This window comes from Asterias amurensis, chromosome 10 (assembly GCF_032118995.1).
Source record: "Asterias amurensis chromosome 10, ASM3211899v1".
Lineage (NCBI taxonomy): Eukaryota > Metazoa > Echinodermata > Asteroidea > Forcipulatida > Asteriidae > Asterias > Asterias amurensis.
Window position 1 is genome coordinate 21,748,556 of NC_092657.1, and position 23,807 is coordinate 21,772,362.

Here is a 23,807-nt window from a genome sequence, read left to right on the forward strand (position 1 = left end):
ATACAAGGTCTTGGAAACTTTATTTTAATATTGATTGTTTCGGCTGAGGGTATCTCAGTACATGGTTACAATTAAATGTACATCAGTTTAGGAAGAATGTTTGTGGTGAATAAATGCCTCCATGCATCCTGCATCTACTTTTGTCGGTTGTCAACGTTTATTTTTCTTGGTTCATCTGTCATCAGCTCTTGGTAAAATAATCCCCAGTTCCTCCCCATGACAGAAGTGTTACACTGATGAAAACAGAAGTATATTCAAAATGAAATGCAAGACTTTATTTTATACTTTTAATTTACTATATAATTTTAAAATAAATATATGTCTTTAAAATAGAGCTGAAAGCTCTAGAGCTGCAATACATGTACAAGGGGTAAACTATAATCACTTTATTTTATATTTTACATTTAGTAACGATCAAACAACCATATACCTTAAAGAAAAAAAAAGTTGTTGGTCACACTTCAAATACAATCCAGGTTTGAACAGAATGGCCCAACTCCAAAAAATTTGGTTTGTCAAAAAATACAAGATAATTTCTGGGTAAATTTTTTTTCATTTCAGAGGTACATACTACATGTACGTATGTATGTACTGTATGGATGTAACAACATATCTGCCTTTTTTAATATAAAACCTTCATCCTGTTTTATGAAGAAAAAAAACAGCTTTATCTGTTTGCTTTTCTCAAAATTGAGAAGTTGGGCTTATTTCCCTGGAAGAGCTGAGCGCTTTTGTCTGGTTGTATTGCGACAAACTGCAACATAAAGTACTGTAAAAATAATATATTCATAGAGTTTCCTTAGAAGGAAGGTACATGTTTGGTAATTATTGTCAAAGACCAGTCTTCTCACTTGGTGTATCCCATCATAACCATAAAATAAGCTTCAAATTCTATTTACTCCATTTGCAAAAACAAGACATAGAATACTGAACTGGGAAACCAGAAATGTGCCCCTAAGCCCTGTTCACACTAATATATCTCTGATCCCTGTGGATAGCCCAGGGGAGGCCCTGGGAGTATATTACCCCATGGGTAGGGGCCTACAATGTACCCCAGCGCACTTTCACACTGTCCCCGCCTACATGGTATGCAAGTCCAGAGGCCCTGGGAGTACATTACCCCATGGGTAGGGGCCTACCCCAGCGCACTTTCACACTGTCCCCGCCTACATGGTATGCAAGTCCCTATTCTCACTGGGTTCAGGCTGCAACTTTCAAGAGTACTCCAGGGTTTTTATCGCTTACCCCTACCAGCCTACTCCAGAACAAGGGTGGATATTCCCCATGCCAGGGCCAGTGTTGTGGGTCTCAAGATCGTCTTGGTCGTGGGCTTTACTTGATGGGTCTACGTAATTGGTCTTGGGTGTACCAATCTCGACTACAATGTACATGTACAACACTGGCCAGGACAGATCACTGGCTAAAGTGGTATACATGTACATGTACGTATGTACCCGTAATGCAAGTGTGAAAGGGCTGGCCGTTCTTCCCCATGGTTATTTCTGATGATTTGGAAACAGCCACTGTTAAATTAAAAATTATACTACATGTAAAGGGTTTAAATACAATAATTATGAGCCATAAGGCAGCCTCAAAAATTGATCAAGCTTGAACAAGGAGCAGTGGCCTTACAACATGCAGGAAGTATTTTGAATTCAAATGAATGAGTTTTGTAGTATTTAGTACACAGGAATATTTTCAACTGTCCTGTATCGTTCTCTACTTTCTATTTCTGTAAGTCCATGGGATTCACTTGTCAACCATAATAATACATCCAGCATGCTTTCCGTACACCGAGCAATAAAGCGTATAAACGGCCGGACATCACCTGCATTAGCTTGCTTAATAGTCTCATAATACTCGTGTCTCTGCGTTACTTTGATTATTATTGGGGGATACCCGGCACGCATTAGAATCAAATTCATCAATAACCGTGAAGTTCTTCCGTTTCCATCTAGAAATGGGTGAATATAAACAAATTTGTAATGTGCAAGGGCTGCAAACTCCACTGGGTGCATTTCATTTGTTTTCTCCGATGTTAACCACTCGATAAATTCTTGTAGGAGTTCTTCGACCTCTGTTGGAGCTGGGGGGATGTGCGATCCGACAAATACTTGTGTCGTTCTGATATTCCCAGCTTCAATTGGATCAACATGTCCAAGGACACGCCGATGGATTTCAAGAATGTCATGCACTGTGATGTCCCCAAATTTATTCATGAGTGTATTGTTGATAAACTGCAAGGCGGAACTCATTCCGATTATTTCATTGTGTTCTAAGACGCTTTTTCCTTGTACAGCCATCCCAGTCTCCATAACGCTCCGCATCTGTTCCAGAGATAACGTATTCCCTTCGATTGCTGTGGTGTGGTAGATATGCTGGTAGAACATCTCTTGCTGTGCGCGATGTAACGCTCGACTATGAGACGGAACTTCAAGAAACTGGTCTCGTTTTAAGTCAATCTGACTCAATATTCTCTGATCGATTTCTTCAACGATTTCAGCCGTTCTTTTTAGATTGATCAGTGCTTTGCTGTGAGATGCGTTATTCAGTAACGCGCATGTGTATAAGTAATCCGCTTGGAGGATATCTTTTTCCTCTATGAATTCTCCATATTCGTTGAGGGCGTCGGAGTGGTTCGGATCTAGAGCGAGGGCGTGCTGGAATAACTTGTGTGCTTTTTCATTCTTGCCGTTGACTTTGAAGATGATGGCTTGATGGAGAGCTGCTAAAACCTCACCTTTAATATCTGCAAGAAAAACAAAAAGGGAAACCTTAAAGATAGAAAGATGTTTTAAAGTACGATTCCTACATTTGCATAGGACCCTATGCCTTGAAATTGCGTGGTTTTCCTTTTACACAAATTGAGTTCACGAATTGGTGTGCCTTGGTAATTCACAATGTTTATAAAATAATTTATAAGGAAAACCTAGCCCCACTTGTGTGGCCAAGGCTAGCTGAATCCTAGCTGATTCAGCTAGCCTCGGCCACACAAGTGGGGCTAAGGAAAACCTACTTCTAGAAACTATAAGGCTCCCCTGTGAGCAGGGGAGCCTTATAGTTTCTAGAAGTAAGGAAAACCATGATGCAAATTCAAAGCTATAAAATTGTGTTGATCTTATTCGTGATCAATCAAAGTCGGGGCAAGTTTGGTTGCGATAATTGTCACAATCCATCATCTGTCCGGACGGTTGGACATGCCAAATGGACATGATGGAGGGTTACGATTAACGCAACTACTACTGTTCCCGCGCTCAGCTGACGGGAGGCGAGGGTTACGTTATCGCAACCACAATGTAGATGGTCCATGGAGTGGGGGGACATAATCTAAAAATTAAATTTCAAAATCGCTAAATTATTTAAATATGATCAGTTATTAAATTAATATTATTAAAAAAATATTTGAAATTTAATTAAATTAGTATTAATATTTAATATTATGAATATGTACTAGTATATAATTTATAAACTAAAACAACGAAAAGCACTTTAAAATAATGTTGACATGACCATACCTGGTCTGATAACAGGTTTATCCCTGACCGTAATTGGCCACTCCCTCATGCCGTGATAATCCATCCCAGGCCACCCCTCCATCCCGAGCGCTTTGGTCACCGTCAAAGACGACGACTTGGAAACCGGTGATGTTGAAACGGTCCCAACTTGACGAGAACTCCCCTCTAAAATAATCATAAATCTCGACAATACTGTGAAGAGACATCCCGCTACAACGCTGCCAAACAAAAAGAAGACAATGGAGGACTTGAAGACTAAACTGGAACTACCATCTGGTTTGGTTTTGGTAGACATTTTGGTGGGTTTAACGTGGAAATTCTCATCATTTTATGCTCGCGTAAAATTGTGAATGACGATGATGTAATCTATTTATAGCTCAAAGTTTGACGTGTTTCTTGTCTGTATCTACATACGGTACTTTGACGTAAAGAGAAGCAAGGTGCCAGTCTGTGCGGAAGGATCATTTGGCCTTTTCTAATTGGTCAACCATTTATTAAAGATGGCGGCCTCCATGGGAAAGAGATTCGCACGAGGGGAATACAGATTACCGAGTATTGTTGGATGAAACAGCGGTTTGACATTCGACAAAATGGCTTCATTTAGTACCAAGACTAATACGAGGTAAGCACAACCATTCCACACAATTCATTTTGAAAACAACTAACTAGTCTATACAATAATTTTAAGATTTAGCTGGTTTTTAATCCTCCATCCATCTCCATCATGTCCATCCATCCATCTCCATCATGTCCATCGACATATTTTAATCGGCCACAACACACACCCAAGCCTCGGGGGTCCTACTAACTTGCCTCCAACTCGCCGTCAAATCCTCCAATATAGGCCAACATTTAAAATCCTCAAATCAAAAGAGGTATACTAACTACTAATTACTATTTATTACTATTACTAAAATTAATAAAAATAATAAATAGAACTGTGTAAAGTATTATTATTATTTTTTACTTATTATGACTATGTTATTAGCTAAAAGAGAATATTCACAAGTTTTTACTTTTTAAGGTAAATACAGTTACATTGATGATTGATTTAGTGCGTAGTATACTAATAACAATATATTTAGTTTTTTATTGTAAAACATTTATCTCAAACAAAGCGGAAAAACCAGCGGCCGCCTTCTAGCTTTTTCAAAGAGCTTGCTCAACATACATGATGATGTAGACAACAGAGGGCGCTTTCCTGCATATTTAATAATTAGCTCAAGGGCAAGATGGCAAATATCAGTACCGCATAATAGTGTATTTTACGTACTATGCGTCGTGGAAATTGATCGCTGAAGTTTTTACTTAACGTAACCCCCATGTATATCTACTGTGCAATAATACCAAGACTTTTTTTTTTTTTTTTTGATGTACGTACAGGTTTATGGTTGGAGATCACTCTCAAAGATCATCCTCTGAAGCTATCTTAACAAGGTTGCATGAAAAAGCCAAAGCAAGAAAAAGAAAAAGTCTTGAGCAGGCATCGACGGACACCAACAGTAGCACCAAAACCCTTGCACAAGTTTCCCATGTTGAAATTTCCGAGAAGGCAGAAGAAACACCGACCAAAAGGGGAGCTGGTGAAAAGACAAAGAAGAAGAAAACGTCAGCCAAGAAGAAAAGTCTCCCACCGAAGGTCATCTTAAAAAAGTTGTACGCAAAGGCTAGAGATCGTGAAACTGCCATCAAAGCTAGAGACAGCAGCAAAGAGATAGAACAAAGTAAAACAGTCGAGCAGGAACTGTTAACAAGTAGTAGAAGTGAGTTGTTCAAAACATCAGGTACGACAACACAAAAGACTCCAAAAGACAAAGTTAAAAAGAAGAAGAAAAAGCTGAGTGCTGCTTCAAGCTATGAACTGAAAAGTGAACTTCCTGATGAAAAGGCAATTGTTGAAGATCTTGAGGAGAGTCCTTTGAACTCCAGTTGTGACGTTAAAGTGGCTAAACAAAAAGTAAAGAGCAAAACTACTTCAAAGACTCATAAGCGGAGTACAATTCCATCCGATTCTAAAAGAGCAAAGAAAAGAAAAGTTGATGAGAGCTCTTCAGGCATCGCTGAGACTCAATCATCAGAAGGGAGTGATGAAGAAGAAGTTTCATCTTTAAGAAATGGCTCCGGTGAGGATGTTAACAAAGATGGTTCATCAGATGTTAACAATGAAGATGAATCTGTGAACAACAAACGTGTCAAAAAGATTAAAAAGAGTAAAAAGGGTGATGTGATTATCCCAAATGAAGATGATGGTAACCATAGTAACGTAACTGAGGAAATGGAAATTGGAGTTGACGTTGAAGAGGATGATGACACTGAGGTAGATGTAGGTCAGAGGTCAAAGTCTGCCATTTCTGAGGATGAGATTGAGGATGAACAAGAAACGGCCGAGGACTTTACAATTCTAGGTGACAAGAAAAATAAGAAGAAACAGAAGGTAAACTTTGCTCAATAACTTTAATAATGATAATAACAATTAACCAGTTTATTTAGCACTTTTCACAGCCGAAAGGCATCTTAAAGAGCCTCTAACACTATTACCCCTGGTCACTGGGACATTTAGTTCATTCCTTAAACTATTTCAGCTCCCTGGGGAGTATACAGCCTCTACAAAAAACTCACTTTCAATAAATATTATATGCCTTACAATTTATGACTGTGAGCCGTTCACCATCACACGTCAGATGCTGGTTTGATGTTTACCATGTAAAGCATCTACATGTACGTAATAATCTACTTTTATTTTGGCTGGACAATTGATGGAATCATATGCTCTTTTCCAATTTGAAAAGTGATAAACTAGTTTGTCAACTTCCATCGCTTCAAAAGTGACTTGAATTCTGACTTTTGTGCCTGAAGGTTTACTTGAAAAGATGATCAAAAAATGTACAAGTCTTAGTAGGAGGGAAACTCAGATAGAAATTATGCTATCAGGGGTGCGTTCCACTCGCACAAACGTTGCCTACAGTTGCGCACGTTCACCAACAATTTCAAGTGGAACGAGTTGTTCGCTGCCACCGTTGGCGAACGTTGGCAACTTTAACAATTGCGCGAACAGTTGCGAGTTGTTTGCGCGAGTGGAACGCACCCCTGGACAGGATTGAAAATGCAATCCACACTCAAGACTTCAGTCTGTGAATTGAACAGGGGTCCTCCAAGGTGAAAATAATAATGATAATAATAATACCAAAACTTGTATAGCGCCCTAATCATGTGTAAACATGCTCTAGGGCGCTGAACATGGAAAAATAGACAAACTAAAACATAAGAAAATACTGAATTTTAACAACGGGAGTAAACATTCTTAAAAACAGTCAATAACAAACTTAATCAATAGCAATTCTGAAGTATTAAAACTGCTATTTGGTCTAAAAACTCAAATACAAAACATTAAACGCAGGGATGAAACCACAAAGCCAACTTTAATACTCATTGGTCTAATTACAGTGAGGCTTTATTACTTTTGACATTTGAACTTTGACCAGGTCACTAGAGTGCTGCCTGATTGGTTGGCTCATCCAATGCTGATTGAACACGACCTTCAGAAGCACAGTGTAGATGTGGACAAGATGAAACAACTGGATTCACTGCTTGTGAAGAGACTACAGGATGATGGTGTGATGCGTCTTTTCCCTGGTAAAAACTTAAAGGATTTGGGTACTTTTTCAAAATGTCCATAGATTCACATTAAACTTACAGGTTTTGAAGATAATGATAGTGGAAAGCTTCCCTTCAATACTTACTGAGGTGCTGTAGTTTTTGAGAAATGAGTAAAAAAATGTCATGAAAATACGTTTGTAAATGATTAAAATAATTTTCGTCTCATGCATGTCATGAGACGAGAATTATTTTCATGACATTCATTGTTTTACTAATTTTCCCAAAACTACAGTACCTCAGCAGGTAATATTTTCAGGGAAGCTTTCTACTTTAATTATCTTCAAACTGTGTAAGTTTAGTGAAAATCTGTGGACATTGTGTTTTTTGTCCTACAAAAGTTACATAGACCCTTTAAGACTGTTTTCTGAATTGAACATTTAACATATCAACAAATATCACACACTTTTGTCAATTTTCATTTTTAAAATGAGAATGAAACCAATGGTAATAATTTTTCCAGTCGTCACATACCTGTTAAGCCCGGTTCATACATGTACTTCAAATTTCTGAATTTGATGTCACAACCCTTCTTTCGCAGCGTATTCGCAAGTGAGTCGAGCAGAGTTCAACTGCTGCGAGTTATTCATGCGAATTTGTGACATCAAGATTCGCTTTGCATTCGCAGGAAGTTTGAATCGGGCTTAAAGCCATTATACACTTTCGGGACAGGAAAAAAAGTTCACAGATTTACAAATAATTTACAGGGTTTACAGAAGGTAATGGTGAAAGACTTCTCTTGAAATATTATTCCATGAAATGCTTTACTTTTTGAGAAAACATTAAAACAATCAATTCTCGATAGCGAGAGTTACCGATTTATAGTAAACACATGAAACGCATGGAGACAAGAGTGGGTTTTCCCGTTATTTCCTCCCGACTCCGATGACCGATTGAGCCTAAATTTTCACAGGTTTGTTATTTTATATATTAGTTATGATACACGAAGTGTGGGTCTTGGACAATAATACTGTTTACCGAAAGTGTATAATGACTTTAAGTCCTAACTTTAGCATCAAACTGAACAATACACATGTACATGTAGTTCCATTACTGCCCAGTTTCAAGTGCTCGCAACCTTCTCAATATTCACTTTGACGCCAATATTTTACTGAACCATCATGTCAGCAATAGTTGTTGTGCTGCTTCGTTTGCTCGTCATAGAATTGGCTCCATCAGACATTATCTGGATATGAAATCTACTGAAACATTGGTTCATTTCCTGGGTCATTTGCCTCATAGATAATTGCAATGGACCACTTTACGGTCTGCCGGACACTCAAATTGCTAGATTGCGCTGCTAAAATTCCGCTGCTAGAACTTGCATTATGGAATCCTTACCACCCAGTCTAAATGATTTTTGTTGGCTATCGATACACGCCAGAAGATATTTTAAAATGTTGGTTCTCACCAATCAGTGAGTTTAGTTCAGGAGTATAAAACAGAAATCAGCTAGAAATATGTGATCTTCACTTAAATCACTTCTGACTCCCACAGTTTTCAAAACTAAGTTGCACTGTTCCTGCTATAGTTATCTTGTTTCTTTTTTTAAAACAAACATGGTTTACCAAAATTTGAAACTGAAATTTATTGCGACGGAACTTTCTTTTATTGCAGTGCAACGACACGTGATACCAGTGATTCTTGATTCAGTTAAACTAGGCATTCAAACTGGAGATGTAGGTTACCGTCCAAGGGATGTATGTGTCTCTGCACCTACCGGTAGCGGTAAAACCCTGGCATTTGCAATCCCTATTGTTCAGGTAGGTACACGTATGTATGCAACATTTAAAGGCAGTGGACACTATTGGTAATTACTCAAAATAATTTTTAGCATAAAACCTTAATGGTAAAGAGTAATGGGGAGCTGTTGATGGTATAAAACATCGTGAGAAACAGTTCCCTCTGAAGTAACATAGTTTTCGAGAAAGAAGTAATTTTCGAATTTGATTTCGTGACCTCAGATTTAGAACTTGAGGTCTCGAAATCAAGCATCAGAAAGCACACAAATTCGTATGACAAGGGTGTTTTTTTTTTCAGTTATCTCACAACTTCGATGACCGATTGAGCTGAAATTTTCACAGGTTTGTTATTTAATGCATATGTTGAGATACAGCAACTGTGAAGGCTAGTCTTTGACCATTACCAATAGTGTCCAGTGTCTTAAAAAAGGAAGGTGTACGATTTGTGAACATTCTTAAAATTAATGGCAATGCAAACTTACTTGTTTAGAAGTGCACATTTACTATCGTTTTTTTTTTGTAGTACATATATGGTTAACAGCATTTTAAGAATCAGTTAACTCTGAAGTAGTGCTCCAGGTGGTTATGAAAAAAGACAGGAGTTTAAAAATAAAACGAGTGTGATTCTGAGAAGCATTTCTGGGAGAAATGTTTCTCAGATTGAGTATTAATTGCAGATTATTCTTCCTTTGTGGACATATTTGCTCCTAAATGTCAGAAAAGTAATAAAATTTTAGAGCAGGAGGTTGTTCAACCCCCAAATTTGGGAAAGGCTCCCAAGGCTTCAATTCTATGCAACATGTAACTTTGATTAAAACCAATTGAGCCAAAATTTTCCAAGGTTTCTTATTTTATGGTTACATGTATATTTTGATGTTGGGATGCATATCGATGTTCCTATCTTTGACACTTACCAAATAAATACCTTGGAAGTTGCGTTCTACAGATTTGTTATAGTTACATGTACTTTGTTGGGCTTTGACAAATTGACAAAATAAAAGTTGTCTATAAATGTTTAAAACAGTATTTATTTCCCCCTTTTTTTCGGCTGAACCCAGGCCCTGCTTTACAGAGTGGTACCCCGTATCCGTGCTCTGGTTGTCTTGCCAACCCGTGATCTAGCCCAACAGGTCCACAAAGTCTTCACTTCACTCTGTAAAGGAACCAGTCTTAAAGCTGCTCTGGTTGGTGGTCTGAAGAAATTTGGCCAGGAGCAAAGAATGTTGGTTGAGACAAGGTAAGAATGACTTCAAGACGCTGGTAATATTTATGTGTGTTTACTGTGTATATTTGATTTGCGGTAAAACCATGTGTGTGCCTACTTGCCAGGTAGATTTTGTTCTTTTGAAAACTGTCTTGCTTTATATTCTTCTGTGAGAGTATTTTTTTTTTATCTTGGGAGACTTCCTGTTCTGAAAAGAACTCTCCTGAGTGGACTGGGAGGTAGAAAATTGACTTGGACTACTGCTTTAGTTTATAGAGGATCGTTATAAACCACACTAACAGCGAGTGAGTTCTTAAAGGCAGTGGACACTATTGTTAATTACTCAAAATAATTATTAGCATAAAACCTTTCTTGGTGACAAGTAATGGGGAGAGGTGGATGATATAAAACATTGTGAGAAACGGCTCCCTCTGAAGTGCCATAGTTTTTGAGAAAGAAGTAATTTTCCACCAATATGATTTGGAGACCTCAGATTTAGAACTTGAGGTCTCGAAATCAACCATCTAAACGCACACAACTTCGTGTGACAAGGGTGTTTTTTTCTTTCATTATTATCTCGCAAGTTCGATGACCGATTGAGGTCAAATTTTCACAAGTTTGTTATTTTATGCATATGTTGAGATACACTAACGGTGAAGGCTAGTCTTTGACAATTACCAATAGTGTCTAAGATAGTGTCCACTGCCTTTAATTGGTCTCAACATTTTGACTAGCTTGCTTTAGTCTTCGACAGGAGTATGAACCACAGGGGCAACAGCTGTGCGACCCCCAGGTTTACACTCATCATCTTCTGAGAAACTACATGTGGCAGCAATTTTTATTGTTTAAAAATGAAACAGATGCTTCCTAGACAATGACAACGAAACTTCATATGTAGCCTTAACATGCACATAACATTTTATAATTTCTGGTTGACTAGTAATGGAGAGACCCAGTGTGACATAGTAGTGGCTACCCCTGGCAGGCTTGTGGATCACATTAATAAGACTCGAGGCTTCTCTCTCCAACATCTCAGATTTTTGGTAAGTACTACATTTAACTGTGTAAAGGCAGAGTAAAGGTACATTTGTAAGTGCACTGGGTCTTTTACGTGCATTAAACATCACACTGCAGTTTTCAACACTTTTTTATATGATAAAAAGTTCATAGACATGTGCTTTAGGTTATTGTGAAGCAGTTGGAAAAGTTGTTAAATTGCACCATGAAAGCAATTTTTTAATCATAAAGATCAACCAAATATATCATGAGAAATCAAACGAGAAACCAAACGACTTTCTCTCTGCTCTGCTCTCCACCAGCTAGTAGGCTTGTGGGTCAGGGTCACAGGCCTTGGTGATGTGGGTTGTAAAATGAATTTGTTTAACCATTGTGTGCTTTACTGAGAACATCAGGGCCCAATTTCATAGCGCTGCTTACATGGCTTAGCGGCTGATTTTGTGCTCACTGTGCAATTTCTGTTTCATAGCGCTGCTAACCGTACGCACACAAAAAAGCATGCTAACCTTCCGATGTATACCGCACAAAATTAAATGACGTCACAATGCAAATCCACGGTAAACACGCAATATGGCCGCCAAATTTTTCTGCTAACCTGTGAAATAGGCTAAGGCTTAAGCAAATTTTTCTGCTACAGTAAGCACGCAAATTTGCTTACTGTTAAGCAGCGCTATGAAATTGGGCCCTGCTAGTAGGCTTGTGGGTCAGGATCTTTGGCCTTGGGGATGTGGGATGTAAAATGAATTTGTTTAACCAGTGTGTGCTTTACTGATAACATCTGGGCCCAATTTTAAAGAGCGGCTAAGCATGAAAATTTGCTTAGCATGAAATTTCTTCCTTGATAAAAACAGGATTACCAACCAAATTTCCATTTGTTGCAAATTGCTTGTTACTTGTATTTAGCTGTTGTTTGCCTGCCTGAAAATCACATTGAAACTTGGTTGGTGATCCTGTTTTCATTAAGGCAAAAATTTCATGCTAAGCAAATTTGTGTGCTTAGCAGCTCTATGAAATTGGGCCCATATAAGAGCCACAGTGAAACCAGTGAGTAGAATTCATAGATTTTGGTGTATGTGAATGTCACACAGTGATACAATAACTCTTTTTGTTAATAGCCTTGCTCAAGGCAGTCAAATTATTCACTCCGAAAAAAGACCGCCGCTGTATAAAAACCCACCCGTATTCACTGTGCGTAACATCGCACGACACGATGCCCCCGTACACTATCCACATGCAGAGGCGGTCAGGCCGACAGCCTTGTAGGGTCTGTGTCGAAGCCACTGACCTCATTACTATAATAAGCGAAGAGTTCCCACGGTCAGCTCATTACCAAAATGCCCGCGAAAGATGAGACATATTTTCATCACACACCACCCCACCATGGCCAGATGCTCAGCGAGCATGATAGGGTCTAAAGGTCGTGATTAGGGAAGTGCGTGATTGGACGTAAAAATTAAAAATTAATAATTCATTTGCCTCACATCCTGTGTTGTCTGCAATTGGTCAAACGAAAGATTGTTAATATTCATGAGCTGCATACAAGCATATCCTAGAGCCCCCACTAGTGGAAATTTTTCAATACAACACATGAAACCCGGAAGTTACAGACCCGACAAGGCTGTCGGCCTGACGGCCTCCGCATGCGGTTAGTGGTACGAGTGCGGATGGCTTGTGTGCACAGTAGTCGTACGATGTGACAGTGTGTATATGGGTTGGTCATGCGGTGTGATCGCACGCACCACGCACAGGGTATACGGGTACGTGGGTTTACAGTGGCGTCTTTTCGGAGCAAATAATGCGACTGCCTTGAGCAAGGCTATGTTGTTAATCAATTGTATTTCATCAACAATTGTGTAATTGATTGATATAGGTTATTGACGAGGTTGATCGAATGTGAATCAATACGGAATGTATTGATTATAGGTTATTGAAGAGGTTGATTGAATGATCAATTTTGAATACATTGATTATACATGTAGGTTTATTGACAAGGCTGATCGAATGATGAGTCTTGTTGTTAATCAATAAATGTGTAATTGATTGATTATAGGTTATTGATGAGGCTGATCGGATGATGGATCAGATATCTCAGGATTGGATTGCTCAAGTAGAGAAGTGTGCATACAAGGACAGTAGAAGGCAAACTCCAGGACCAATAACAGTAGCTAGCTGTTCAAAGATTCAAATGCCGGTAAGTAACGGTCTATAACAATATCAAAGTCTTATATAGTACACTTATCTATGTATGTACATGTACCAACCAAGGTACTCCAGGCGCTGAGTATAAACACACTTTCAGAAAGGTATGTTATTGCAGAGGTGAATTATGAGACCCAATTATGGTTTTTGCAGGGATTATTTCTGAGACCCAATTGTTTAGTCACCTTATAAGGGTTTACAAGGTGCTATGGCGCATACAGCAGCCACAGCCAGGAACATCGGGGCAAACCCCTTCTCTTGTTAATGGGTTCTTTTACATGCGTTACACAACACATGGGACCAACGGCTTCATGTCCCATCCGAAGGACGAAGCAATGGTTAATTGTCATGCCTAAAGGCAGTGGACACTGTTGGTAATTACTCAAAATATTTATTAGCATAAAACCTTACTTGGTGACGAGTAATGGGAGAGGTTGATGGTATAAAACATTGTGAGAAACGGCTCCCTCTAAGATTTAGAACTTGAGGTCTCGAAATCAACCATCTAATCGCACACAACTTCGTGTGACAAGGGTGTTTTCTTCTTTCATTATTATCTCGCAACTTTGACGACCGATTGAGCTCAAACTTTCACAGGTTAGTTATTTTATGCATATGTTGAGATACACCAACTGTGAAGGCTAGTCTTTGACAATTACCAATAGTGTCCACTGCCTTTAAGGACACAAGTGTCAGGGCTGGGGATTAAAAACCCACTCAGTCTTGGCACAACATTATGGTGAAACAAAGAGCTTTAGATCATAGTGGTCTATCCATGATGCAAGCAGGGACGTGTTTATAAGAAGCATTGAACATGACACTAAAACTTGCTTGTTATTCTATTTTTAGCTTCAGAAGTTGCTGTTTTCTGCAACCCTCTCTCAGAACCCAGAGAAGTTGACCCAGCTCAATTTATTCCAGCCTCGTTTGATAACATCTGTTGTGACGTCGAAGAATAGAAGAAAACAGAAGCAGGTGGATGGTCAGGAAGCTTTGGAGGAAAGAGGGGAGTTTGTTGGAAAGTTCACCACTCCATTTGGACTCAAAGTAAGTCATGTTTTATTCATCAGGCCATGTAGAAACTATGAACAAGTCTTGCTTAGAGGGACACGTTGCCTTGAATCTGGCGAGTTGGTCCATGAAAAGCGTTTGAAAACCATCTGTTATAAAATGCATACATGTATATGGTTATACAGATGTTTTAAAAGGAGAATATAATGATCCACACAAAACTGCCTCAAAATTGCATGGTTTTTCCTTATACAATATTTTGTAGAGTCAAATTTTTGACTCCAAAAAATAGCCGACCATGTTACATGTACATGTAGTTCATAAAATGAAAGGAAAATCGCAAAATTTTGCAGCATATTTGTGTGGATCATTATAATCCATGTTTAAAACATCTCTCTAACCATATGCAATCCATATGTCATAGCAAACGGTTTCAAACGCTTTGCAAAGACCAACTCGACCAATCTAAGGCAACGTGTTCCTTTAACTCTTCAATGTACAACGGAGTCAACAAATACCGAACTGTATGGTTAAGAATCAAAACTATGCACTAAAATACAACAGCACGGTCCTCGCTTCTCAGCTTATCACCTTGTCACCAAAACATGGAAGGAGAAATATATGTTGGGGAAGACAGAAGCTCAGCCATGCCCTTAACTATTGTTTGTATTTATTCCATCAGCCGACAATTTCACAAAACTCTTCCTAAACTTAAGACTAATCTTAGGACTCGGGACGAGTCCCAACCCTGCACAGTAGCATGCAGACCTTAAGAGTAATCCTAAGTTAGGACGAGTTACTCTTCCTAACTCGAGACAAGACGATTCCTAACTCTTTGTGAAATCGACGGCAGGTCCTTTTGATTGATAAGGCCTTTTATCAAAACTATCCCTGGGAAAACACGTGACAGCCTAACCTGGGGACGTTTTTCTTCCCCCTCCAATTTGTTTTGCTTTCAAATAAACTTTGGTATTATTCAGGGACACTTCACTGACAGCTGAGCTGTATGTTTACATTCTTTAAAGGCAGTGGACACTATTGGTAATTGTCAAAGACTAGCCTTTAAAAGTTGGTGTATCTCCACATAAAATAACAAACCTGTGAACATTTGAGCTCAATCGATCATCGAACTTGCAAAATAATAATGAAAGAAAAAAACACCCTTGTCACACGAAGTTGTGTACGTTTAGATGGCTGATTTCGAGACCTCAAGTTCTGAATCTGAGGTCTCGAAATCGAATTCGTGGAAAATTACTTCTTTCTCGAAAACTACTTCACTTCAGAGGGAGCCGTTTCTCACGATGTTTTATACCATCAACCTCTCCCCATTACTCATCACCAAGATAGGTTTAATGCAAAAAATTGTTTTGAGTAATTACCAATAGTGTCCACTGCCTTTAAGATTAAACCATGAGCACTAAGATTGTGATTAACTGGAAGCCTGGTTTGTGGTTACCACTGAGCAAGGTCACCTGTTTGTGGTTTTCCCAACAAAATAAAGCCTTCCCTGAATGTTCCAGGGGATAGTTTGACGAGGTGCCTCAGCAGTTTGCATTGGCTAATTCTATTTTCTGATGTTTAGGAGCGCTACATCCAATGCACGCCTGGCGAGAAACCCTTAGTCGTTCTTCATCTCATCCAGTCCCTGAAGCTCTCTCAGATCCTGTGTTTCGCAAACACCATCGAATCCACACATCGTCTCTACCATCTACTGAAGCTGATTGGAGGGATAGAGGTTGCAGAGTTTTCATCCAATCAAACGGCGGGGCAAAGACGGCAGATACTCAAGCAGTTCAAAGCTGGCAAGATAGAACTGTGAGTAACTGTTGAGTGATGGGTGTTGTTTGCAGTAGCAAAATCTCTTTTGAGTGTCATTATGCTCTGATCGTCCTTAGGAGACAATCGGAGTATATGTTTTTTTTTGAGATGATCAGAGCTTACTGAAACAGTTCAAAGCTGGCAAGATAGAACTGTGAGTAACTGTTGAGTAATGGGTGTTGTTTGCAGTAGCGCCATGTGAAAATCTCTTTTGAGTGTCATTATGCTCTGGAAAAAGAAGAAGCAAAAGCTTTTTTTCTGTTCCCTAAAGACAAGGACAAAATTACACAAAGACGTAGTAAAAAAAGGGACATGCACATTATGCATGAGTGAGACTAGGCAATAGATAAAAAAAAAGAAAACAAATGTGTTTTGCAATAAAAAAGATATAAAATTATTAAGTGGTGTGTAAATCAATCAAAATCTCTTTCAGTATGCTCAGATCGTCTTCAGTCCTGAAAAGAACCAGTGGTTGATAACTCAGTTTTCAGGAGACGATCAGAGCATTGGGTTTTAGAAGACGATCAGAGCGTAATGATGGAAACGTGTTGAGTTGTCAACAACCGGTTCACTTTCAGAACCAACCCTACTTAAAAGATATTTTCTGATGGTGTTACCTCAAACCTCACATACTTCCACCATGCAAAGTTTTTAAATCCTACTTTAACTGTTTGAGTTAAACAAACTCTAAAACTATGAGAAAGTTATTGGTATGTATAATCAGTACTTTCCTGATTTCTGTGGAAAATTACAGGCATATTACTCTGGTAGGATTCTAACCCATGACCTTTGCAATTTTAGAGCAGTGTATTACCAACTATTATTATTATTATTGATACATGTACTATGCTGTCGATGTTCTTATTTCAGGTTAGTCTGTTCCGTTGCCATGGCTTTTATTATTTTTTGTTCAGTTGTTGATTATAATGTACATGTGTGTGTAAATTTTCTTATTTCAGGTTAGTCTGTTCCGTTGCCATGGCTTTTATTATTTTTTGTTCAGTTGTTGATTATAATGTACATGTGTGTGTAAATTTTCTTATTTCAGGTTAATTTGTTCCGTTGCCATGGCTTTTATTATTTATGGTTAAGTTGTTGATTATGATGTAAATGTTCTTATTTCAGGTTAATTTGTTCGGATGCAATGGCTCGTGGAATGGATATAGAGAATGCTAGATACGTCATCTCATATGACATGCCACCTTACATCAAGACGTATATACACAGGGTGGGTAGGACGGCTAGAGCCGGCAAGACAGGAGTAGCTTATTCATTGCTTCAAGAATATGAGGTATGTCGTTGCATCCAATTAAGGATCATTGCAGGAAGATTTTAGGGGATTTTTTTTTTATGTATACAGTGACCCTGTGTTGTTTTAAGGCCAAACAATTGGGAAACACATGTAGGACTCTGCTTTTTCATTCAAACTGGTATTTATTTCCATACTTCATGAAAACAGAGTACAAACAATGTTTATAAGGAATAACCAATAAACAAAGCTATTTAATGAGGGTGAGAAAAATAAATAAATAGAGTATGGAGGCATCATCTGGCAGTCGAGGCTTATGTAGGGATGCCTGGGGACAGACATTAAACGGGGACAAGAGCGAACGGACTGACTGCTTTCGTTGTTTATCATGAGTTGTTGTTATTTATTCTGAAGTTATTATTTGTGTTGGGAAATATTACACAGTGACTTCTACTCGAATTTGAATGACGGCAAATATATAGTGCGTCGCCAATGATGTGTTAGCTGATTTGGTGTTAGCTGATTTGAATTGAGCGTGCTTTGCGTGAGATGAATATTTATACAAACAGTGACGTAATGCTACATCGACGAATTCAGTTTAAGAGGGGTTATTATTCATACTGGTTACAAATACACCTCTTACCTCCATTCGAAAATTGTTTTTCATAGAAAATTAAAATTGCTCATCCTTTATGTTTAATGACCCAAGTATTTCAATGTTAATGCATACACCTTGTATAAATAATTTAACCTTTTTGAGATTTTGTTGCCAATCTCGGTAGTTCTTTTATGTAAAGCTTTCCCCGTTTTCCTTGCTGTGTGTGGTTCCCCTCCTGTGCGCCTGAGCACCTCATTTTGGTGGATGTTGGCGCCCTATAAATATTCTTTATTATTATTATTGTTATTAATGACATAAGTGATTATTTATTCAGGTTCCCAAATTGTTGAAGATGCTGGAGCATGCTGGCAAGACTAACATGATAAAGCATGACATTGAAGAAGATGAGATGGAATATCTGGTAGAGTCGTATGAGAAGGCTTTGCAGAAACTACCAACAATCTTACGGGTAAGTCTAGTTTCAGCTTACTTTATTTTTACTCATTCGCTCTAAATGACTCGAAAAACTGAGATGGTATCTGGTAGAGTCATATGAGAAGGCTTTGCAGAAACTACCAACAATCTTACGGGTAAGTCTAATTTCATCTTACTTTATCTTTACTCATTTGTTCTAAATGACTCGAAAAACTCAGATTTAGAACTTGAGGTCTCGAAATCAACCATCTTAACTCACTAAACTTCGTGTCACATGGGTGTTTTCTTCTTTCATTATTATCTCATAACTTTGATGACCGATTGAGTTGAAATTTGCACAGGTTAGTTATTTTATGCATTAGTTGAGATACACCAAGTGTCAAGGCTAGTCTTTGACAACCAATAGTGTCCACTGCCTTTAAGCCTGGTTCATAATTTTTGCGAAAGCAAATGCGATACCAAATTGGCGTGAATTTGACGTCTATAACTCTGTCTTCAATGCGATATTTGCAAGAGAGTTGAGCACAACGCAACTGTTGTGAATTATTTGTTGCGAACTTGTGACGTCAACATTCGTAAAGCCTGGTTCATAATTTTTGCGAAAGCAAATGCGATACCAAATTGGCGTGAATTTGACATCTATAACTCTGTCTTCGATGCGATATTTGCAAGAGAGTTGAGCACAACGCAACTGTTGTGAATTATTTGTTGCGAACCTGTGACATCAACATTCGTAATGCATTCGCATTCGTAGGAAGTAATCACACAGCAATAACCCTGCTTGTTTTAAGCTGCAATTCATCACATGCTCTTTTATTTGCCGATACATTCATTTTTTTGTTTAATAATTTAAATAATTTTTTGTTTGTATTGTTTATTTCTTAGGTGGAGAAGCATTATTCCATGTGAGGTATCATGGATTGATCTACCGGCCGTTATTCTCGGGGTTCCCCCTAGGGAATAGAGTAGTGTGCAAAGGGGCTGAAGTTGAAGGAACTCGTTGCCTAGGATCGGACGAGTTGGTCTTGGAAAAAGTGTTTGAAACAGTTTGTTATGAAATACATTATATGGTTAGAAAGATATCTTAAAAGATGAATACAATGATCCTCACAAGTATCACTCGAAATTGCACGGTTTTTGTTTTACGATGCGAACTAACACTATCTGCCCTTTTTTTCAGTCAAAGTTTTGGCTCCACAAAATGGCCGACTGTGTTGCTTCGCGACGTACATGTATAAGGAAAACCTTGCAATTTCGAGGCATGTGTGTGTGGAATGTTAAACTCTACTTTTATATTGTTTATCTAACTATATGCATTTCATAACAATCGGTTACAAACGCTTTTCAAAGACCAACTCGACCGTTTCAAGGCAACGTGTTTCTTTTAAGCCCTGGGCCCAATTTCATAGTGCTGCTTAGTGGCCGATTTTGTGCTTACTGTGCAATTTCTATTTCATAGCGCTGCTAACCGTAAGCACACGAAAAGGCATGCTAACCTTCCGGTGCTTACCACACAAAAATAAATGACGTCACAATGCAAATCCACGGTAAACACGCAATATGGTCGTCCAATTTTTCTGCTAACCTGTGAAATATGCTAAGGCTTAGGCAACTTTTTCTGCTACAGCAAGCATGCAAATTTGCTTACCGTTAAGTAGCGCTATGAAATTGGGCCCAGGTTTCATCTTGTCGTGATCAGTGCCCAATTTCATGGCTCTGCTTTCGATCACAACTCCCCGCTTACATGCATGGCGCCAAATTTCTACGCTAGCCTAGGATGCCTAGTAGCGTGGAGTAGGCACGCGCAGAAAGCAAAATTCACTGCTAACCAATAAAATACCCTTGCTGCAAGCCGAAATTCCCTGCTTCCGTAAGCGCCGATTCCGTGCTTACAGTAAGCAGAGCCATGAAATTGGGCCTAGGACTGCTCCATCATTTAGAATCAAAATATTTTACTCTGAACCCATACTTTAATAATAATAATACCAGGGCACAATTTCAAAGAGCTGCTAAGCACAAAATTTACTTAGCAAGACAATTTCTTTCTTGATAACAACAGAATTACCAACCAAATTTCCTTGTGATTTCTCAAAATAAAATTTTTGGAAAATTACTTCCTTCTCAAAAACTACGTTACTTCAGAGGGAGCCGTTTCTCACAATGTTTTATACCATCAAACTCTCCCCATTACTCGTTACCAAGAAAGGTTTTCTGCTAATAATTATTTTGAGTAATTACCAATAGTGTCCACTGCCTTTAAGGACTTTAGTTGTAATTGAAATATTGACACCGATAGTCAAGCTGCTATTCCTTACTTGGCAACGACCAATGGTAACATATGGTAACATATGTAGGTATTTAAAAATACCACTCGGTTGGGATTCAAACCCACGCCCAAGTTTGTAAGAACAGAACTAAAGCAAATTGTTATCTAGAGCTATCGGGTAGAACCACACAACTTTTCTCCTTTGAAGTCGTAGTGGCTCTCAAAACAACCCCAAAGTTTGTTTGCTAATAATTATTCGGTAAAATTATCAAGAACCAGGGATTAAACCACTAAGTTGAAAACCTCTTCACCACACATTGATTCCCTTATTTTGAGTTATTACTTTAAGTGTCCAGTGCCTTTAAATGCTAAAGAATAAACAAGGTATGAAGTAAGAAACTCATCTGTGGGAGTAGAGTACATAGCAAGACAGGTTCTCAAAAGAACGTAATCTACCCAGCAAGTAAAGATTAGTTTGGGTTTTTACCCATACACCAATGTGTGTTAGCAATTAGTTGGTAAGACACTGCTCTAGAATTACAAGGGTCGTGGGTTCGAATCCCACCCGAGTGATATACCTGTGATAATTTTTCCCAGGACTCTAGAAAGTCTCAAATATACAGTGCTAAAACACATCGGTGTATGGGTAAGTAAAAGTCAAAATTACAAAATACACAAAGTTATACCATTTTTACTATGACACCTCACCATGCAGTGCTTCAAATACCATATTCGTTATAATTGTTTCCATAAAATATATCATAAATACAGCAATGACTGGTTGCTTTGCAGCATATATTATCCTGAAGGTACGTGTAGGTAGTTGCCTTTGTATTGACCTGGACAAAAATACTGACGCTGCAAATTGTACACAATTTCAGGCAAATTTCGCTTAGTACACAAGGCTATACATGTATATAGACTTGCACACATTTTCAGTCAAAATCTGCTAATCTACTAAGCACACATGGCTAATGTGCTGGTTAGCAAAATTTGCTAATTACACAAGGCTATTATAGCCTGTACACATTTTCATGCAAAATTTGCTAATTACACAAGGCTATGACCTTGTACACATTTTAAAGCAAAATTTGAAAATGTGTACAAGGCTATAGGCTTGTACACATTTTCATGCAAAATTTGCAAATTACACAAGGCTCCTAGCCTTGTACGCATTTTAAAGCAAAATTTGCTAATTACACAAGACTATAGCTTAGTTTGTACGCATTTTCATGACACGGCGAAACGTGCGGACTCCGATGACCGATTGAGCCTAAATTTTCACGGGTTTGTTAATTCATACAGCAGTTGAGATACACGAAGTGTGGGTTTTTGGACAATACTGTTTATAGAAAGTGTTCAATTGCTTTAACGGACACACTGAAACACTTTTAAAGTGACAATTTTTGATAAGTTTGCACGTGATATTAACATTATTTTATTTGGTAGAAATACTCCTGAAGTGTAATGTTCCGTTCCGGTTGGTTGAATACATTACCAGATATGATATTTTTTATTGTGTTTACTTATTTTTGCGTTACCATGGCAACTGGGAATTTTGTCCACACAAAGCTCTAAATTAAGAAAAATCTGGTTTTTTTTTCAAAAAAGTGTAGAATTTGAAACAATATTATATGTATAATGAATTTGATGACGTCCGAATATCATCTAACATAATATTCCCAAACCGGATAATACCCACTTCCGTTTGGCTGACAAATTACAGTCCATTCAAGTACATATAATCATTTTTCTCTTTTTATAACGTCGCATATATCCCCCATATTTCTCTTTAAAGTTGCATTATGATTTCGTGTAACTAGTGAATGCTGATCATTGTGCCGGGAATATAAAAAAAAAAAAAAAAAAACATAAAATACATTAATTAGATTGAAAACATTAAATTATTGTGAACATAAATTATACACACAATAACACGTTGCTACAACTCGAACCTAATGCTGTAAACAAAAAACACACTCCTATCGTCACATACATGTTTCATACATTTTAAGATAATTTAATTTTGCTCATTCTAAATTTGTTAATAGTAAGAATTATGAGCCTTTACAGCCGTTGTAAATAAATGTTGACAATAATAGCATTGCTTGTATTTATAACGAGTCTTTTTCTAAAGGATACGTAGCGCAATGTATTTACTGAAAGGTGAGTGGGACGAAGTTTGAATTGTTAGACCTATCGTAAGCACCATGTAATGACTTACTAGGTGCTGTGGCGCAATATGACTCTACAAACAACTAAAACATCTGTGAGTTACAATTAATTAATACAAATTAGTATGTGTGCAAGGTGAGTGAGACGAAGTTTGAATTGTTAGACCTAATCGTTAGCACCATGTAATGGTTTACTAGGTGCTGTGGCGCAATATGACTCTACAAACACAATTACAACACATCTGTGAGTTACAATTAATTAATACAAATTAGTAGGCTATGTGTGCAAGGTGAGTGAGACGAAGTTTGAATTGTTAGACCTATCGTTAGCACCATGTAATGGTTTACTAGGTGCTGTGGCTGGCGCAATATGACTCTACAAACACAACTACAATACATCTGTGAGTTACAATTAATTAATAAATACCTTGGACGGTTTCAAGTCTCCGATTGGTCAAAACCCGGTCACGTGTGTGTTAACGGTGGTATAAAGACCGGCTTTGGAAAATAGCGAATAAGTGGTCACTAAATCAGCATACATTGTGTAAACCTTGCGCGTTGCACTGTATCGCTAGCTTATTTATATCCCTGTTAGCTTCATTGCAACTTCGCGCACTTCGCGTACGCGCGCTAAAAAATGTATCAATTTTGAGTGCGCGCGTGTAACATGTGCGCGCGTATAAACTGACGCCGAGCTCATGCGCGCGTTTGAATGCACAATGAACAGCTATCGTCCAATCATTTGCCTCCTTTGACCCCAGTGAAGGCGCTGAACAGATCATTATTTCAAAGAGTCACTAGTCTCAAAGATCAGTAATATGATTAACGCACGAAAGAGATGGGAACCATCAAAAGCTCAAATATGGCCCCTGAACATGTCTGGAAGTACCGCCGAGAGAAAAGTCACAAAATTTGGAAAATTTTA

The 23,807-nt window shown here is 38.2% G+C and overlaps 2 protein-coding genes across 3 annotated transcripts; one reads left to right on the plus strand and one right to left on the minus strand.

Moving 5' to 3' along the window:
• Positions 1 to 249: 249 nt before the first annotated feature.
• Positions 250 to 3,899, minus strand: LOC139943229 (protein adenylyltransferase FICD-like). 2 transcript variants are annotated; one of them, XR_011786776.1, is made up of 3 exons: positions 3,516 to 3,899; positions 1,167 to 2,749; positions 250 to 1,079 (listed from the first exon to the last, which is right to left on the minus strand). XR_011786776.1 is itself a non-coding variant. In XM_071940042.1 (2 exons), exons 1-2 carry the CDS (start codon positions 3,808 to 3,810, stop codon positions 1,680 to 1,682), a joined length of 1,365 nt encoding a protein of 454 aa, XP_071796143.1. In that variant the 5' UTR covers positions 3,811 to 3,899; the 3' UTR covers positions 250 to 1,679. The 2 variants fall into 2 exon arrangements, 1 of the variants encoding a protein (XP_071796143.1); XM_071940042.1 differs by having other exon boundaries at positions 250 to 2,749.
• A 116-nt stretch (positions 3,900 to 4,015) lies between these two features.
• On the plus strand, positions 4,016 to 23,285 carry LOC139943226 (ATP-dependent RNA helicase DDX51-like). The gene is made up of 12 exons (XM_071940039.1): positions 4,016 to 4,137; positions 4,899 to 5,949; positions 6,998 to 7,148; positions 8,787 to 8,932; positions 9,970 to 10,148; positions 11,056 to 11,158; positions 13,183 to 13,323; positions 14,181 to 14,378; positions 15,925 to 16,157; positions 17,286 to 17,451; positions 18,342 to 18,476; positions 19,328 to 23,285. The coding sequence occupies exons 1-12, from the start codon at positions 4,106 to 4,108 to the stop codon at positions 19,349 to 19,351; spliced, it is 2,559 nt and encodes an 852-aa protein (XP_071796140.1). The 5' UTR covers positions 4,016 to 4,105; the 3' UTR covers positions 19,352 to 23,285.
• Positions 23,286 to 23,807: the final 522 nt, after the last annotated feature.

Excerpts from the sequence above, each read along its gene's own strand:
- LOC139943229 (XM_071940042.1), bottom strand. The coding sequence starts at position 3,810 with ATGTCTACCAAAACCAAACCAGATGGTAGTTCCAGTTTAGTCTTCAAG. Across the intron at positions 2,750-3,515 it reads TAAACCTGTTATCAGACCAG|ATATTAAAGGTGAGGTTTTA; the intron begins GTATGGTCATGT and ends TTTTTCTTGCAG.
- LOC139943226 (XM_071940039.1), top strand. The coding sequence starts at position 4,106 with ATGGCTTCATTTAGTACCAAGACTAATACGAG. Across the intron at positions 16,158-17,285 it reads AAAGCTGGCAAGATAGAACT|GTTAATTTGTTCGGATGCAA; the intron begins GTGAGTAACTGT and ends TTCTTATTTCAG. Across the intron at positions 17,452-18,341 it reads CATTGCTTCAAGAATATGAG|GTTCCCAAATTGTTGAAGAT; the intron begins GTATGTCGTTGC and ends TTATTTATTCAG.